The sequence below is a fragment of the Marmota flaviventris genome, chromosome 12, assembly GCF_047511675.1.
Source record: "Marmota flaviventris isolate mMarFla1 chromosome 12, mMarFla1.hap1, whole genome shotgun sequence".
In the NCBI taxonomy this organism is placed as follows: Eukaryota; Metazoa; Chordata; class Mammalia; order Rodentia; family Sciuridae; genus Marmota; species Marmota flaviventris.
Window position 1 is genome coordinate 69,876,007 of NC_092509.1, and position 17,585 is coordinate 69,893,591.

At 43.5% G+C, this 17,585-nt stretch overlaps 1 protein-coding gene across 3 annotated transcripts in view; it reads left to right on the forward strand.

Moving 5' to 3' along the window:
- Positions 1–3,362: 3,362 nt before the first annotated feature.
- Positions 3,363–17,585, forward strand: part of Pacc1 (proton activated chloride channel 1) — a 39,767-nt gene continuing 25,544 nt past the window's right edge. Inside the window, exons 1-2 of one of the 3 annotated variants that reach the window (XM_034636188.2) lie at positions 3,363–3,646; positions 6,609–6,705. In XM_034636188.2, the coding sequence (XP_034492079.2) occupies positions 3,611–3,646; positions 6,609–6,705 (133 nt within the window). In that variant the 5' untranslated portion in view covers positions 3,363–3,610. Of the gene's footprint in view, positions 3,647–3,916; positions 3,935–6,608; positions 6,706–17,585 lie in introns of those variants that run through there. The other 2 variants (XM_027934733.2, XM_071600096.1) reach the window with 2 other exon arrangements.

Below are 17,585 nucleotides of genomic sequence, written 5' to 3' on the forward strand. Positions count from 1 at the left end.
ATCTTGGAGCTGGGGAGTTGCGGGGCATGAATATTAGGAAAGGTGGGTGCTGGAGGACAGATTCTTTGGGCCTTGTAGGTCACTGTGGAACTTTGGATTTGGAAGGGTTGGAGCAGAGAAGCCCTTTGATCTGACTTTAACAAGCTCTCCCTGGCTGCTTTGTCAGGAAAAACCTACATTCATCAAGGGTAGAAATAGCCTGGCTGGGAGGCCACAGAAAAGAATCAATGAGAAATGCTGGAGTGGTGGCCATGGCGGAGGCGGTGAAGAGTACTCAGATTCTAAATACATTTTTAAATTATAGCCATGAGGATTTGCTGATTTAGTTGTGGGGTGTGAGGGAAAGGGAGGAATTGAAATGACTCCAAGAGTTTGAGCCAGAGTGAATTCAAGGATGGGGTTTAAAACAGTGTGGGGGAACGATGGGAGGAGCAGATTTGGGGTAAGAAGATTCCCCAGTTTGGCTTTGAACCTTGAGATAACCACTAACACTAATCTACTACTTAACATGTGCCAGATAATGTTCTAAATTCTTCACATCTCAGAGTTCTATGAATTGGTGGTAATGTTCCCACATTACTTGTGGGGTCACTGAAGCACAGGGAAATTAATTTCCCAAGATCACAAAGTCAGGAAGTGGCAGAGCCAAGCCTGAGAACCAGGGGTTCTGGCTACAGGGTTTGTGCTTTCCATAGTTGCGCTCTGCTGCTGCCAGGTGGGCATCAGGGGAGAAGAGGCACAGGAAGCTGGGCAGTGAGCCTGAGCCTCAGGGGAGAGTGGGAGGCTGGAAATCATGCATTTGTATACACTTGGGGACTGTGTTGGTTTCCTAGGCTGCTGCACAGAAGAACCACAAACTAGAAGGCTTTAAAACAACAGGAATTTATTCCCTCAAGGTCTGGAAGCTATGAGTTTGAAATCAAGGTGTCAACAAGGACATGCACCTAGCTTCTCTTGGCAGCTGGAAATCCTTGAGATACTGCCTATTGTTTGGCCAAGGGATGGAGCCAGGACCTGGGAGTTGGGACTTGTAAACAGCATGTGAATAACTGAAGTCACCTCAGCTTGCAGCTGCATCACTACAACGTCTGCTTCTGTCATGACGTGGTCTTCTCCGTGTCTGTCTTCACATTATCTTCCATCATTTTTTATGCACACAAGGCTTGTTGGGCTAAGGAATCCCTTTCACCACACAACACATGGTTAGTGTTCCCACAGGAGTAATTTGTCCAAGTACCTCTGCCAGACAAACCAAAGTGGTAGAGTCATAAGTGACCTTTTGATCTCATCTTAACTAATTACATCTGCAATGACCCTATTTCCAAATTTCTAAGTTACTGAAGTCAGAATTTCAACATATTTTGAAGGGACACCATTCAAATCATAGCAGGAATCTCTAGGGTTCAGATGGTAATTCCATCACGAGACTAGTGATGATCACTTCACTAACTCCTAGGGAGTAAGGAGGAAGGAGAAGGTCACTCTGTAGCGCTGAGATGAGGGGGAAGTCAGTACAGGAGGCTGAGAAGGAGCAGCAAGCCAGGGAGGAGCAAAGTGGGAGGTGTCCTAGAAACCAGGGAAGAAAGTGTATCACGGAGAAGGGAGGATCTGCTGAGTCCGGTGTCCCTGATAAATCAAGAAAGAGAAACATGGTGAAATGGAATCTGATCTGACAACGCAGAGGTCATTTGGGACCCTGATAACCACTGTTCTGTTGGAAAATTTAATTAGTGTGTGCTCACAAGGGAAGGGGAGGAGAGACCTGGGGACATCAAGGACTGAAAGCTCTACTTTATGGTCTATCTATGTACACTAGCATGGAAGAGCCACAGAAGCAAGAATATTGGGCTACCATTCATTTGTATACCCCAATGCCTGGCACATTTTATTTATTTTTTGATACTGGGGATTTAACTCAGGGGCACTCGACTGATGAGCCATATTCCCAGCCCTATTTTGTATTTTATTTAGAGACAGGGTTTCACTGAGTTGCTTAGGGCCTCACCATGCTGAGGCTGGCTTTGAACTTGTGATCCTCCTGCCTCAACCCGCAGAACCATTGGGATTTCAGGGGTGCGCCACCACACTCTGCGTCACATTTTATTTTTAAAACCATGTTAAAAATTATATTAATCAGTTAATCTCCTCAAATAAGGGAGACCATCATTTCCCAGTTTAGTTATACCAACAAAGAGCAGAGAGGTACGATAGGACTGAAATAGATTGCTTCAGTTCCTTCCAGTCTAAAATTTTATGATTGTGTGACATGTTCTACCAACCACTTTTGCATGAATGCACTAAAAGATTTAATTAGTTGATTGTTTTAATTGATAAGTGAAATGACTGGTGTTAAGTGTTCTATTCACATTTAACAAATGTGCAGTTGAGTGCTTACAATGTGTTGGGTGTTATACATATTGTCCCATTTAATAGATGTAAGAGCAGAGGTCCTGGGGTTGAGCAGGTTGATCATGAGAGGCAAGGGACCTCCCACTGCTAGCTTCAGGAGGCCCAGGATGCTCTGATGTGGTTGGTGCTACTGTGCTTGTCAGCAGGGAAGAGGCCCAGTGGCCTGAGTGGAGGGGGCTGTAAAGCTGTAGCTGCTCGGGACACAGAGCAGCATTCACTAAGGCATAATAAGCAGTCTCTATCTGCTTCACCACTAAGCAGCTCAGGGTGGCCACTCAGACCAGCTAGCCAGTCATGGGAGATGTGGGTGGTCCTCAAGTCCACCCTCCATAGGGCCAACACCCAATTCTCTGCCACATTTAGGGCTCCCTGCTTCTGCTGTGGTTGAATAACACCTCTGGGTGTTCACTGCACGAACTCTCTTGGCTCCCATGAAGCCCAGTGAAACAGAGCAGGTTTTAGCAGTTGTGCTGAGGCAGAAACAGGTGAGTTCTGTTCATTGCTAGATTACAGGGTGAGGGGCAGAGCAAGGACAAGAACTAGGACTCCCGACTCCAAGTGTGTGCCTCAGGAATGATGGAAAGAACATGAATTCTGTAGTCTACTCTTGGATATATAATCTTCACTTGATCACACTGTTCTTCTTCCATCCTTTCTGAAACAAGATACCTCAGTTTCCTCATCTGCAAAATAGGGAGAAAAATATTCCTCCTAGAGGGGCCCTTGAAGGATCAAGGGCAGAAAGTGAGAATGCTTTGTAACATACAAAGCGCTCTTCCAGACATTTATTGCCGAACCAAGCTTCCGCTTGCAATTATAGATTAGGCGGTCCTACCCATCTGATCTGGCCTCTTTGTTCCACTTACCCTCCCCCTCCAACAGAGAGAGGAAGTGAGAGACAAAGAGGCACGCGCGTCGAAGGCCGGGGTTTGGCCAGCCAAACACTTGGGCTCCTGTTTCCCAGGGGTGGCGAGGGGCGCCCTGCCAAGAACTACATTTCCCTGCACTTCCTTCGCCCGCCCGGGCGGCTGCAGGAGCGAGGCGCATGCGCCTAGCGCGTCACGCCGGGTGTCTGGGACGCAGCTTCGAACCGGTCTGGCTCTGCGGAGCCGGCAGGTCCCCAGACTGCAGCTGCGGTGCTCACTCCCTGCATCTCCCGGGCTGTCGCGGACTCAGGTGAACCTTAGCCCTGGTCAGTGCCATGATCCGGCAGGAACTCACCACATCCTACCAGGAGGTACGAGGGAGCAGGGGAAGGAAGGGAGTTTCTTGTGAGGCGGAGGAGCGAGGTCTCGGGATCCTGGGGGTGGGGTGCCGGGGGGCTCGGGCTGCGTGGGGGCATCCGGCTGTGCAGCCAAAGGGCGGGGTGAGCGCGTCCTCAGAGGGTCCCGGGGTGCAGAGGAGCTGCTCAGCAGGAAGGAAGGAAGCCGGGTGGCGGCGCGGGTGCCAGTCTCCTCCGGATGCTGCCAGTCGATTGGCCGGGGGATGGAGTCGGGTCCCTGGAGCCGCGACCCGTAACCAGCAGGTGAATGATTAAAGCCCCTTTGGTCCCGGTCCATAGTGCGGCCAGTCGACCGAAGCGAGGTTCTTTGCAACAAGTGGAATCGGGTGCGTCTTCTTCGCGGCGAGCTCAGATGCGCATTGGGCATCAGCTCTCCTTTAGCTCGAGGCCGCGTGGTCCCCGTGGCTGGTTAATGGCAGGGATCATTATCTCTTGTTTTGGTGGCCGCCTAACTTTGAAAAAAGTACTTTCACCGACCTTGCTGTTCTCGCTCCTCTCCCTTCAATCTCACCTCCTCCCACGACTTTAACGATCACTTTCTCCAGTTCTTTGTCTCTTGTCTGTCCTGAGTACAAGCTGAGCCTCCAGCTTTTCCTTCAGAGTACTCTTCCTCCTGGCTTCTTAAGCCTGTGGGTGAAACTGCTCTCCTCTCTCCACCCGAACCTTGGTCATCTTTGGTAATCTTCCTCTCCCATTCTCCTCCACTGTGCTCCTCTCACTTGTCAAGATTACACAGGTCCACATCCTCAACTCTTCCTCCAGTTTGTGTCCCTGTGTCTGTTCTAATCACCCGAGTGTGATATTGTGTTACCCCCTCATTCTCCAGTCTCATATTCTCCACATTTGCTTTGAGGGTCTTCCCTGACCCCAGAGCCTTTTCCTTTCATAGCCCTGATGCTGGGTCTACCCAGAACGGGCCAAACTTCTCAGCAAGGATTCAAAACCATGTACAGCTCAACTTTTTATGTATTACTTTGACTATCTCCTCACCCACTTAGGCTTTGGTCATACTGGACACTCACTGTTCACAAATGAGTTAGTATATGGAAAGTGCTGAGCTCAGTGTCCTCAGAGAATAACCGGTAGTTCCTTCTTCTAGGGAACTTTGGGGTCCAGGTTTAACAGGATCCTGGCTCCACACATAGTCTGCAGTATCTCCTCACCTAACAGGGCTCATAAAATATTTATTAACATATAGAACGTTATCCCACTTGCAAGGGCAAGGCCACAGGTGAGTCAGTTGCTCACTGGGGGCATTCCCATGGTGGATGGTACTCTGAAGTCCCAAGAAGATTGCCCAGATAATGACTTGCATCTTTCTTGCCTGAATCATTTGAGTGGACCTAGCTCTGAGATAGGTGTCTTTGCTGAGAGGAAGTTTTGGCTTTGAGGGAAGGGGTAGGCAAGGAGGTGGGCTTATTATGGCTGCAGGTATCAAGAAGGGAACTGGGTAAGAGGATGTTGCTATGTGGGTCAGGATGAATCCAGGTGAAGCTGGGATCATAAACTTTGAGGCTTCCTGGTTCTAACAACCTCATCTCATTTTGGCCAGTGAGACTCTGGGGTTCCCTTTTGTGGGCTCCTATAGAGGCCTGTATATCATGATGTCTTCCCCAACCTCACAGCTCTCTCCTTTTTATTTTTTCACTTTGCTTTTTTTTTTTTTTTTTTTTTTTTTAATGTGATTGGAGGGCTTGAAATTGGAGGTTTTTGCCTGATTCTAAAGGGCAGGGGTGTATGCTTGGTAAAGGAGATGGAAGAGAAACAGATGCATGAGTTTTTTTTTTTAAACGCAAGTCTCCTGGAGGTGAATTTTTAATTAAAGTACCTTGAAAGTGTTAACACTGTGTACCTGAGAAGACACTTGGGAAAACTACCCCACTGCCTCCCAATTCAGTGATAGCTCCTCATCCCAACTCTGACCTCTCCTGCCCTCCCTCCTAATTTTATGGAGACTGGTGATTATCACTGTTATCCTTTCTGTCCTTCTCAGAGATATAATTTCTCCCCTTTGACAGGTGAGAACACTGATGAAGTGAGATGAGGTTGGCCTGTCACCTGGACTTCCCTTCCCACTTGGTTCTGCCATTTGCAGCCCAAGTCAGTGGACTTCAGCCAGAGTCCTACAGAGCTCTGACTGCAAAGTCACTGTTCCCTTTTCTCTCTCAGCCGACTCAAAGCCACGCTTCCTCTTCCTTTAGGAAGAGGTTGAGCACTTGGGCTTTGGAACTAGACCAACTTGGATTGACTCCTAACTTTTTCTTTCACAAACTTTATGGCCATGGCGTGTGTGGTGGGTTGAATTGTGTTTCGCAAAAAAAGATATGTTGAAGTCCTAACTCCGGGTACCTCAGACTGTGATCTTGTTTGAAAATAAGGTCATTTCGGGTTAAGGTAAGGTCATACTGAAGTAGGATATGGCCCTAGCCTGCATGACTAGTGCCCTTCAAGATGACCCCGTGAAGACACAAACTCAGGGAGAATACCTTGTGAAGATGGAGTAGAGATTGGAAATCAGATTCATCTGTAAGCCAAGGAATGAATGCCAAGGATTGCTGGCTATCATCAGAAGCTAGGAGAGAGGTATGGGATATATTTCCCCCCACAGCTCTTGGAAGGAACCAACCCTGCCAATATCTTGATATCAAACTCCTAGCCTCCAAGAAATGTGAGAGAAGATAGTCCTGTTGTTTTAAGCCATTCAGTTTGTGGCACTTTGTTATGGAAGTCCTAGGAAACTAAGACAGGAAGTTCCTTGAGTTTTCTGAACTCTATTTTCCTGATTTGTAGTTCACACTACATCATGTGGTGTTTTTGGTGACAGTTCAGTGAGTCGCAGCTTCTGCTTTCTTATTTTGGTCTAGAAAAGCAAGGCGGACGCAGCCAACCTGTTCACCCGCTTTGCTTCTCCCCTTAGCTGAGTGAAGAGTTGGAACAGGTGGTCGAGAACTCAGAGCAGGCGGACGACCAGGACAAGGAGACAGTCAAAGTCCAAGGTCCGGGTGTCTTGCCAGGTAAGTAGGACGGGTGCTGAGGGTGGGAGTGTTGGAAAATAGCTGTGCTGATGCTGCGGCTGATGCTGCGGCTGATGCTGCGACTAGAGGCCCCCACTAGAGGCCCTAGTCCAGGTGCCTTGCTAGCTATTGGAGTGGGAGAGCCCCTGTTCTGCACCCTGGTGTCAGATCAAGTACTGTCCTGTCCTAGTTCTAAAGCCATGCATATTTAACCAGCATGACAGAGGACAGAGGATATGTCTAGGCTGGTATCTGCTCTTTCCCAAGGCTGGATCGTTGGATTCAGTGGCGGATGTTTCGAGTCTGTTCTTCCATTCTTCCTCCCAGGAAGCTGCTGGTAGGAGAGCTTGTAATATGCCAGTCACTTCCCAGGCCCCTCCAGGAGATCTCATAGGCCCCCAGTGCTTAGATATCAAGGCCTCTCCAGTATTACTGCCCAGCTGGGTGAGCCGGGTCCTGTCAGTCAGTGGCCTCTTACTGTAACTGAAAGCTCATTCCCTGTCCCCAATGCCAATTTAATAATAAGGACATGGTTTTGAGAAAAAGGAAAAGGAAGGTTTATTGCTTTGTTAGCAAAGGAGAAGCACAGGGGCCTTCTGTCCCAAATGCTTTGACTCTCCCAATCAGGAGGGGGGTTTTAAAGACACTCTTTAAGGGTTACATTCCAGGTATGCTCTGGGCGCCCTGATGTCGAGTTAGGATTCACTTGTTAATTTGGGAGATATTCACTTCTCACATCCTCAGCTGGTGGCATCTCCTTCCTGTATTGGGTGTGTGCAAGGGCAGTTAACTTGGGGAAGAAAAGATAACACTGTCTCCCTAATCTTTTTAGGGAGACGGAGAGGGGAGAAGAGAGAAAAAAACATTTTTTTAAAAGAAAGAAGCCTTAGAGCAATGGGGGCTGTATTCAGAAGGTGAAGGGACCACCGTTAATCATGGAGCCTCAGCCTCACAGCCGTGCCTTACAGTTAGGTTTCACACAGTCGACTCCTCCCTTAGCTTCCATGATGTGACACCTCTTAGGCTGCTTCTTCCAGACTCCTGTGAAGCTACCCTCCAGCTCTTGGCTGTTAAATGTTTGTCGTAGGCCCTCTTCTCTCTCTAGTGGTCGATTCCCCCAGGCCTGTTCCCCTGTTTCAGTCACTGCTTGCTCATATGTGGCTCTCGTGTTTACCCCTCCAGCCCAGAGGGTGCCTATGAACTAGAGACCTGTATATTCTACACACTCATCTGTCCATGCCATAGCTCTGCATTTCTTCCTACCATAGGACTTTTCTGTTGTTTTGTTTTTTTCTTCTCTCTGGAAATCTCTTCCCTTCTTCACCTATTTAATGTCTAATCATTTATCAGCCTTGAGCTTCTCTCACCTCCTGGCCAGATCCCTTCTCTCCTTTGCAGCTGTTGCCACTGGAGTAGTTTGTTTGACTCACGTCCCTCTCTTCCACTACACTAAAACTCCATGAGGGCAGGCAGGAGTCTGTTTTGTTCACCACCTTGGCTCTGACCCACCTCTTGGTGGGTTGGGGAAGTGGAGTTTTCTTCCTTTGATTCCTGTATTTTGGGGAGAGAAGAATGGAATGTGGAATTCCGTGGTTCGGTTGTAGGAAGGAAGCTGGAAACGCAGCTAATGTCCCCTGACTGCTTCCACAGTGTCAGCTTCTGTCACACCCATTGCCACGTTTAATTTTCTTAACAACCCTGTGAGGTGGTTATTATTTTATAAATGAGGGCCTGAGATCTCTCTGAGCCTCAGGGAGATTAAGTAAAGCAAGGGAAGATTACATGGCTGGTAAACAGACGGAAATGAGCTCTGTCTGACCCCAAGCTTCTACTCTACCAGTGGTTTTTTTTTGTGTTGTTTCGTTTGCATTACTGGGGAATGATCCCAGGCCTCACGCACACTAGGGAAGTATTCTATCACTGAGCTGCATATCAGCTCTTTTTATTTTATTTTTGTCACAGGGTCTTGCTAAGTTGCCCAGGCTGGCCTTGAACTTGTGATCCTCCTGCCTCAGCCTCCTGACTAGCTGGGATTACAGGATGCATCACAATACTGATTGGGGGTTTTCTTTAATTGATACTTATTTGTGCATATTTATGAGTTACAAGGTAAGGTTTGAATACCTGTATACAAATGATAATGAACATACCATAGTTATTAGCATGTCACTTCATACATATTTACTATTTCTTTTAGGTAGAGCATTAAAAAATCTCTTCTATTGAATGGGGTAGAAGTGACTCCACTCATGATCCATGTACTCCAAAGGCAGAGGGAGGAGGTTCACCAGTTTGAGACTAGCTTGGGCAACTTAGTGAGACCCTGTCTCAAAAATTAAAAAAAATAAGGACAGGGGGTGGGGGGGAACTGAGAGTCTATCTTAGTGGTAAAGCACCCCTGAGGGGTTCAATCCACAGTATCAAAAGAAGAAGAAAAATTGAAACGAAATATAAACAAAACCCTCACCAGGTGTGGTAATTCCAGCAACTCGGGAGGCTGAGATAGGAGAATCCTAGGAGAATCGTGAGTTCAAAGCCAGCCTCAGCAACTTAGTGAGGCACTTGCAACTCAGTGAGACCCTGTCTCTAAATAAAATATAAAAAAGGGCTGGGGATGTGGCTCAGTGGTTAAGCACCCTTGAGTTTAAGTCCCAGTACCAAAAAAAAAAAAAAAAAAAACCCCTCTTCTCTAGCTGTTTGAGTGCATAGCATATTAATGTTAACTTAAGAGTCACTCTGCTATGCAATAGGACACAGGAAGTTATTCCTCTTCTACTTGTATCCTGTTGACCTACCTCTCCCTACTTTCCCTGTCCTCATCTCTGGTAATCTCTATTCTGTTCTCTACTTCTGTGAGGTTAGCCATTTTATTTATTTATTATTATTTTTTAAAAAATATATTTATTCTAATTTATTATACATGACAGCAGAATACTTTTTAATTCATAATACACATATAGAGCACAAGTTTTCATTTCCCTGGTTGTACACAAAGGAGCATCACACCGTTTGTGTCTTCATACATGTACTTAGGGTAATGATGTCCATCTCATTTCATCATTTTTTGTACCCCCATGTCCCCTCCCTTCCCCTCTCGCCCCTTTAGCCTATCGAAGTTCTTCCATTCCTCATATGTTCCCTTCTGCCAACCCCATTATGGATCAGCATCCACATATCAGAGAAAACACTCGGTCTTTGGTTTTTTTTGGATTGGTTACTTCACTTAGCATGATATTCTCCAACTCCATCCATTTACCTGCAAGTGCCATGATTTTATTCTTTTTTAATGCTGAGTAATATTCCATTGTGTATGTATACCACAGTTTCTTTATCCATTCATCTAATTGATAGTCATCTAGGTTGATTCCACAATTTAACTATTGTGAATTGTGCTGCCATAAACATTGATGTGGCTGCGTCACTGTAGTATGCTGTTTCTAAGTCTTTTGGGTATAAACCGAGGAGTGGGATAGCTGGGTCAAATGTTGATTCCATTTCCAGTTTTCCAAAGAATCTCCATATTGCTTCCAGATTGGTTGTACCAATTTGCATTTCCACCAGCAATGTATGAGTGTACCTTTTCCCCCACATCCTTGCCAACAATTATTGTTGTTTGTATTCTTAATAGCTGCCATTCTGACTAGAGTAAGATAAAATCTTAGTTTTGATTTGCATTTCTCTAATTGCTAGAGATGTTGAACATTTTTCATATATTTGTTGATTGATTGTACATCTTCTGAGAAGTGTCTGTTCAATTCTTTGGCCCATTTATTGATTGGGTTATCTGTTTTTTTTTTTTTGGTAAGTTTTTTGAGTTCTTTATGTATCCTAGAGATTAGTGCTCTATCTGATGTGTGTGTGGTAAAAATTTGCTCCCAAGATGTAGGTTCTCTCTTCACCTCAATGATTGTTTCTTTTGCTGAGAAGCTTTTCAGTTTGAATCTATCCCATTTATTGGTTCTTGATTTTATTTATTGCACTATAGAGTCTTATTAAGGAAGTCAGGGCCTAATCTGACATGATGAAGATTTGGACCTACTTTTTCTTCTGTTAGGTGCAGGGTCTCTAGTCTAATTCCTAGGTCCTTGATCCACTTTGAGTTGTGTTTTGTGCATGGTGAGAGATAGGGGCTTAATTTCATTTTACTGCATATGGATTTCCAGTTTTCCTAGCACCATTTGTTGAAGAGGCTATCTTTTCTCTAATATATGTTTTTGGTGCCTTTGTCTAGTATGAGATAACTGTATTTATGTGGGTTTGTTTCTGTGTCCTCTATTCTGGTCCATTGGTCTACAAGTCTGTTTTGGTGCCAGTATCATGCTGTTTTGTTATTATTGCTCTGTAGTATAGTTTAAGGTCTGGTATAATGATGCCACCTGCTTCACTCTTCCTGCTAAGGATTGCTTTGGCTATTCTGGGTCTCTTATTTTTCCAGATGAATTTCATGATTGCTTTTCTATTTCTATGAAGAATGTCATTGGAATTTTGATTGGAATTGCATTAAATTTGCATAGTGCTTTTGGTAGTGTGGTCATTTTGACAATATTAATTCTGCCTATCCAAGAACAGGTAGATCTTTTCATCTTCTAAGGTCTTCTTTAATTTCTTCTTTTAGCAATCTGTAGTTTTCATTGTAGAGGTCTTTCACCTCTTTCGTTGATTGTCAAGTATTTTATTTTTTTTGAGGCTATTGTAAATGTGGTGGTTTTCCCAGTTTCTCTTTTAGGGGATTTGTCACTGATATACAGAAATGCCTTTGATTTATGGGTGTTGATTTTATATCCTGCTACTTTGCTGAATTCATTTATTAGTTCTAGAAGTTTTCTGGTGGAATTTTTTGGATTCTCTAAGTATAGAATCATGTTGTCAGCAAATAGTGATAGTTTGAGTTCCTCTTTTCCTATCCGTATCTCTTTAATTTCTTTCATGTCTAATTGCTCTGGCCAGTGTTTCAAGAACTGTGTTAAATAGAAGTGGTGAAAGAGGGCATCCCTGCCTTGTTCCAGTTTTTAGATGGAATGCTTTCAGTTTTTTCTCCATTTAGAATGACGTTGGCCTGGGGCTTAGCATAGATAGCTTTTACAATGTTGGGATATGTTCCTGCTATCCCTAGTGAGGTTAGCCATTTTAGTCCACATATGAGTGAGATCATATGGTATTTGTTTTTCTGGGCCTGGCTTCTTTCACTTAACATAATGTCTTCTAGATCTGTCCACATTGTCACAAATGATGGATCTCATTCTTTCAATAACTGAATAGTATTTCATTACGGATATATACCACATCTTATTCTTTATTAATCTGTCGTTGGACATTTAGATTGATTCCAAGTTTTGGCTACTGTGTAAGCATGGGAGTCCAGATATCTCTGACACAATGATTTCATTTTCTTTGTGTGTGTATGCATTAGTGGTGTTTCTGGATCACGTAGTAATTTTCTTTTCAGTTTTTTGAGGAACCCCCACACTGTTTTACATATGGCTGTTCTAATATACTTTTCCACCATGCCCAGCTGGATCTGAAATTTTCATTACTGATTCAGTTTCGTTATTGGTTATTGATCTGGCTTTGCATTTTTTCGTGATTGAATCTTGGTAGGTTTTTTGTGTTTGGGAATTTGTCCATCTTTTCAAGGTTTTCCAATTTGTTGACATTACAGTTGTTCATAGTGGTGTGTGATGATCCTTTATATTTTTGTAGTATCAGTTATACTATCTTCTCCTTTTTTTTTTTTTTTTGTACTGGGGATTGAAACCACAGCACTTAACCACTGAGCCACATCCCCAGCCCTTTTCTACTTTTTATTTTGCCACAGGTTCTCGATAAGTTGCTGATGCTGGTTTTGAACTTATGATCCTCTGCCTCAGCCTCCTGAGCATCTGGGATTACAGGCATGTGCCCCCACATCCAGCTGTACTGTCTTTTTTTTTTTTTTTTTGATCTCTGATTTTGAGTCTTTTTTTCCCTTAGTCTAGCTAAAGGTTTATTGATTTTTGTTTATCTTTTCAGAAAATCAAATTTTCTTTTAATTCATCTTTTTAGATTATTTCTTTAGTGTTGTCTATTTTATTTATTTGTGCTGTGATCTCTGTTATTTCTTTCCTCCTGGTTTTGGATTAGGTTAGTTTTTGTACCTTTAGTCTTTTGAAGTAACATGAAGCAGTATACTTGGATTTTTTCTACTTTTGAGGTAGGTATATGTTAAAAACTTTCCTCTTTAGCTTTATCCCACAGATTTGGTGTGTTGTGTTTCCATTTTCATTTGTCTCTAGAAAATTTTAAATTGCCTTTGTAATTTTATTCTTGGTCCATTGGTTGCTCCAGGAGCATATGGTTTCATTTCCATGCATTTGTGAAATTTCCAAAGTTCCCTCTGTTACTAATTTCCAGTTTTAGATTATTGTAAAAAATAATACTTGAAGCTGGGTGCAATGGTGCACACCTGTAATCCCAGCGGCTTAGGAGACTGAGGCAGGAGGATCGCGAGTTCAAAGCCAGCCTCAGCAACTCAGTGAGGCTCTAAGCAACTCAGTGAGACCCTGTCTCTAAAATAGGGCTGGGGATGTGGCTAAGTGATCGAGTGCCTATCAGTTTAATCTTTGGTATCAAAAAAAAAAAAAAAAACTGGAAATGAGTAGGTCTTCTTAAATTTGTTAAGACTTGTTTTGTGGCCTAACGTAAGAGCCATCTTTGAGAGTATTTCATAAGCTGTTGAGAAGAATGTGTATTCCGTAGCTGTTGTACAGAATGTTCTAGAAATGTCTGTTAGGTCCATTTGGTCTAGAGTGTGGTGTAAATGCAATGTTTCTTGTTGATTTTCTGTCTGGATGATCTGTCTATTGCAAAGAGTGGGATGTTGAAATCCCCTACTATTATTGTACAGCACTGCATTTCTTCCTTCAAATCTAATAACGTTTGCTGTATATATTTACCCTTATGTTGGATACACACACAGACACACATATTTGTTATATCCTTTTGCTGAATTAACTACATGATTGTATAATGACCTTCTTTTTAGTTTTTGATATGAAGTCTGTGAAATCTGATAAATATAGCTACTCCTGCTTTTTTTTTTTTGGTTTGTATGGAATCTTTTTCCATCCCTTCACTTTAATTTTTTTTTTGTGGTGCTGGGGATTGAACCCAGAACCTTGTGCATGTAAGGCGAGCACTCTACTAACTGAGCCATATCCCTAGCCCCAGCCTTTCACTTTCAGTCTCTGTGGGATTTATTTATTTATTTAAACAGGTAAAGTCTATTTTAGGCAACATGTAGTTGAAGTTTTTTTTAATCCATTGATTCATTCTGTGTCTTAGAGAATTTACTCCATTTACATTCCAGATATTATTGAGAGATACGGACTTACCTCCTGACATTTTGTTCATTGTTTTCTAGGTCTTTTGTTTCTTCTTTGAAGTTTTCTTTAGTGATAAGGTTTGGTTTCATTTTCTTTCTCATTTTTGTATTGGCTATACTTTTTTTGTGTGTGTATGTCTGTGGTTACTTTTGAGACTTACATAAATACTCTCATAAAAGACTGTTTTACACTGATAACTTTGGCTGCATACAAACAGATTTTTATTCCCCCCCCTTACAATTTGTAATTTCTTTGCCTTTAATTCCCATCTTTTTATATTGTGTATTCCTTAACTTTTTGCAGCTATTGTTTCTGTTGACCATTTTGTCTTCTAACCTTCCTCCTAAAGATTTGAAAGTTTATATATTGTATTGTAAGGAGTGTGCTGAATTTGATCATGTATTTATCTCTATTGGCAGGTTTTGCACTTTTTTATGTTTTCATGGATCTAATTATTGTCCCTTCACTTCTGTGTGAAGCAGTCCCTTAAGTATTTCTTGCAAGGTCAGGCTAGTGGTGGTGAGTTCTTTCTGGGAAGGATTTTGTATCTCCTTCATTTCTGAAGAGCTTTACCAAGCCTAGTCGTCTTGGCTGGCAGTTTTGCCTTTCAGCACTCTGACCATATCATCCCATTTTTTCCGGGACTGCAAGGGTTCTGCTGAGAAATTTGCTGTAATCCTAACGGGGTGTCTTTAGATGTGACTTGACCTTTAGTTTCCCTTGTTGCTGTTACAGTTCTTAGTCTTTGACTGTTGACAGTTGCTTATAGTGTTCTTCGAAGAGGACCTCTTTGGATTGACTCTAATTTGGGTCTTTTGACAGATTTGCATGCCCAAGACTTGGGCAGTTTTCAGTTATTATTTCATTAAATATGCTTTCTATGCCTTGCTTCGTCCCTCATACTCAGGAATTTCCACAATGTGAATATTTGTTTGCTTAATGGCTTTCTGTGGGTCCTGAGGCTTTCTTTGTTCTTTTTTCTTTTCCTTTTCATCCAGAGTTATTTCAAAAAACATATCTTTAAGTACAGAAATTATTTCTTCTGTTTGATCTAGTCTGCTGTTTGCACTGTCTCTTGTAATTTTTTTTTTTTATTTATTGAGTTCTTCAGCTCCAAGTTTTTTTGTTTGTTTGTTTTAAATGATACCTGGTTTCTTATACAAAATTGAATAGTTTACTGACTTCACTGAATTGCCTACCTGTGTTGTCTTGTTGAGTTTTCTTAGGATCATAATTTGGAATTCCTTTTGAGGCAGTTCATAAATTGACTTTTCTTTGTGGTCAGTGACCGGAGAACTGATCTTTGGTGGTATCTTGCCTCCTTGCTTATTCATGTTTCCCTGTATTGGTATCTGTGCATCTGGTGGGGCTGTTGTCTCTTCTGGTTTTATGAAGTGGCTTTCATAGGGAAAGACTTAGGCCTGTAGAAGAGCCCTAAGGTGTCACTGGATAGAGTGTATTGGTTTTGGTTCCAGGTAGGGGCTGTTCTTCAGCAGCAGTCAACATCAGAGATGCCTGCAAGTGCCTTGGGGGTCTAGCCTGCAGGAGACGGTGCAGCTGCTCCACAATGTCAGGTGCAGTCTCTGGCTGCAGGTTGAGGTCACCACAGGATCCTGGGGAACAGGGGCTGACTGACCTCTGCCGGCTGGTGTATGACCTTCTCCATGCTGGAGGCAGGAGTTGGACTAGTGTTTTAAAAATTTTTATTCTTTATGAGCATGTATTAACTGAACGTATTAAAGTAGTTCAGTGTGATATTTCCATACATGCACAGAGTGTGCCTTGACCAAATCCAGTCTCCCTTTCTACCACCCTTCCTGTCCCACCCACTCCTCTCACCCTTTCCAATTCCTAGTAAGCTCTACTTTCAAGCTGACTTTTTGTAGTTTCCACATATGAGAGAGGCCATGCAGTAATTCTCTTTCTGAATAGTGCCACCATGAACATGGACATGCAGGTATCTCTTTGGTACGCTGATTTCATTTCTTTAGGGTATAAACCCAAAAGTGAATAGTGGGACCATAGGGTAGACCTGTTTTAGTTTTTTCTTGTTTGTATGCCTTTTATCTCTTTCTCCTGCCTAATTGCTCTGGCTAAAACTTCTAGTTCTATATTAAATTAGAACAGTAGGAGTAGCATCCTCTCTTGTTCCTGGTCTTAGAGGAAGTGCTTTCCATTTTTTCCCATTCAGGATGGTATTCACTATGGGTCTGTTACATGTAGCCTTTCTTATGTTGAGTTACCATCTCTATACCTAATTTGTTCAGGACTTTTATCATGGAGGGATATTGAAGTTTATCAGCTGTTTTTCTGTATCTATTGAACTGATGTGATTATAGACTTCATTCAGTTGATATGATGAGTTGTATTCATTGATTTGTATCTGTCAAACCATCCCTGAATTCCTGGAATGAAACAGCTCTGGTCATGGTAAATGATCTTTTGGAAGTCCTGGTTGAATTCTGTTTGCTAGGATTTTGTTGAGAATCTTGTGCACATCTCGGGTATTGGTCTCTAGTTTTGTTTATTGTCCTTCCCTAATTTGGATAACACTGTAATGCTGGACTCAGTGAATTCAGAAGGGTTCCCCCTCTTTCAATTCTATGGATAGTTTGAAAGAACTATTGATTTCTTTGGAATTTATTGGTAGAAAGTTGTTATGGTTTTTTGGAAGTGTCACATCCCCCTCCCCCCTTTTTTCCCCTCATTTCTTGTGCTCCTGCCTTGAGACTTGTGCATGTGGTGCGTCAGGTGTTTCTACCACAGTCATGGGCTAACCTTAGTAATCACACAGTTGACGGTGTGCTTTGGGGTGTCAGTTTGTGAGGTGTTGGTTTTGAATCTAGCTTCAATTCAAATGCAGTCTCCATACAGCTTCTTTGGGTATGTACTGAGTTTGGGCACAGTATGTATTGTGATGGAGTTGGAGAGACCCCTTTCCCTGTGGGCCATGCAAGAGTAGTGACATTTTAGCAATTCAGCCAGGCGGGTGCTGACTGTGTGGCTGTTCTTTGGTGGCTCCACAATGTCAGGTGCAGTCTCTGGACAGTGGTGGCCCCTGTCAGGTGATGGGGGTTTCTGGCATTGGTGATGCCCTCTCTCCTACCGTAAGGGCCTCTGGCATTGGCGTCCCTGGCAGTGGTGAGGGCCCTAAGCACTGTCTTCTGACAGTCATTGGTGTGGGTCCAGACACTGCCCAGAGAGAGGCTGTGAGAACTGCAGGACCTCCTCCGTGGCACCCACACCCAGTCAGGACAGCGGTGTGGTCAGACAAGGTGCATGTGGGGGCAGGACAGCAGTGGGAAGCATGGTGTTCCCCTCTCCTGCTCTTGGTGGCAATGGCTGCCTGTGAGTGGGACCTTGGCTAGAAATGGGCAAAGTTCTCTCAGGGTCCCCCTTTGGCAGCGTGCACCTGGAGTCAGGTGACAGCTGGGGTTACAGAGCTGCTCAAGGCACCTTCAGCACAGTCCTGTGGGCAGGGCAGCAGCGGGGGCCCTTCCTGCTGTATCAGAAACCATT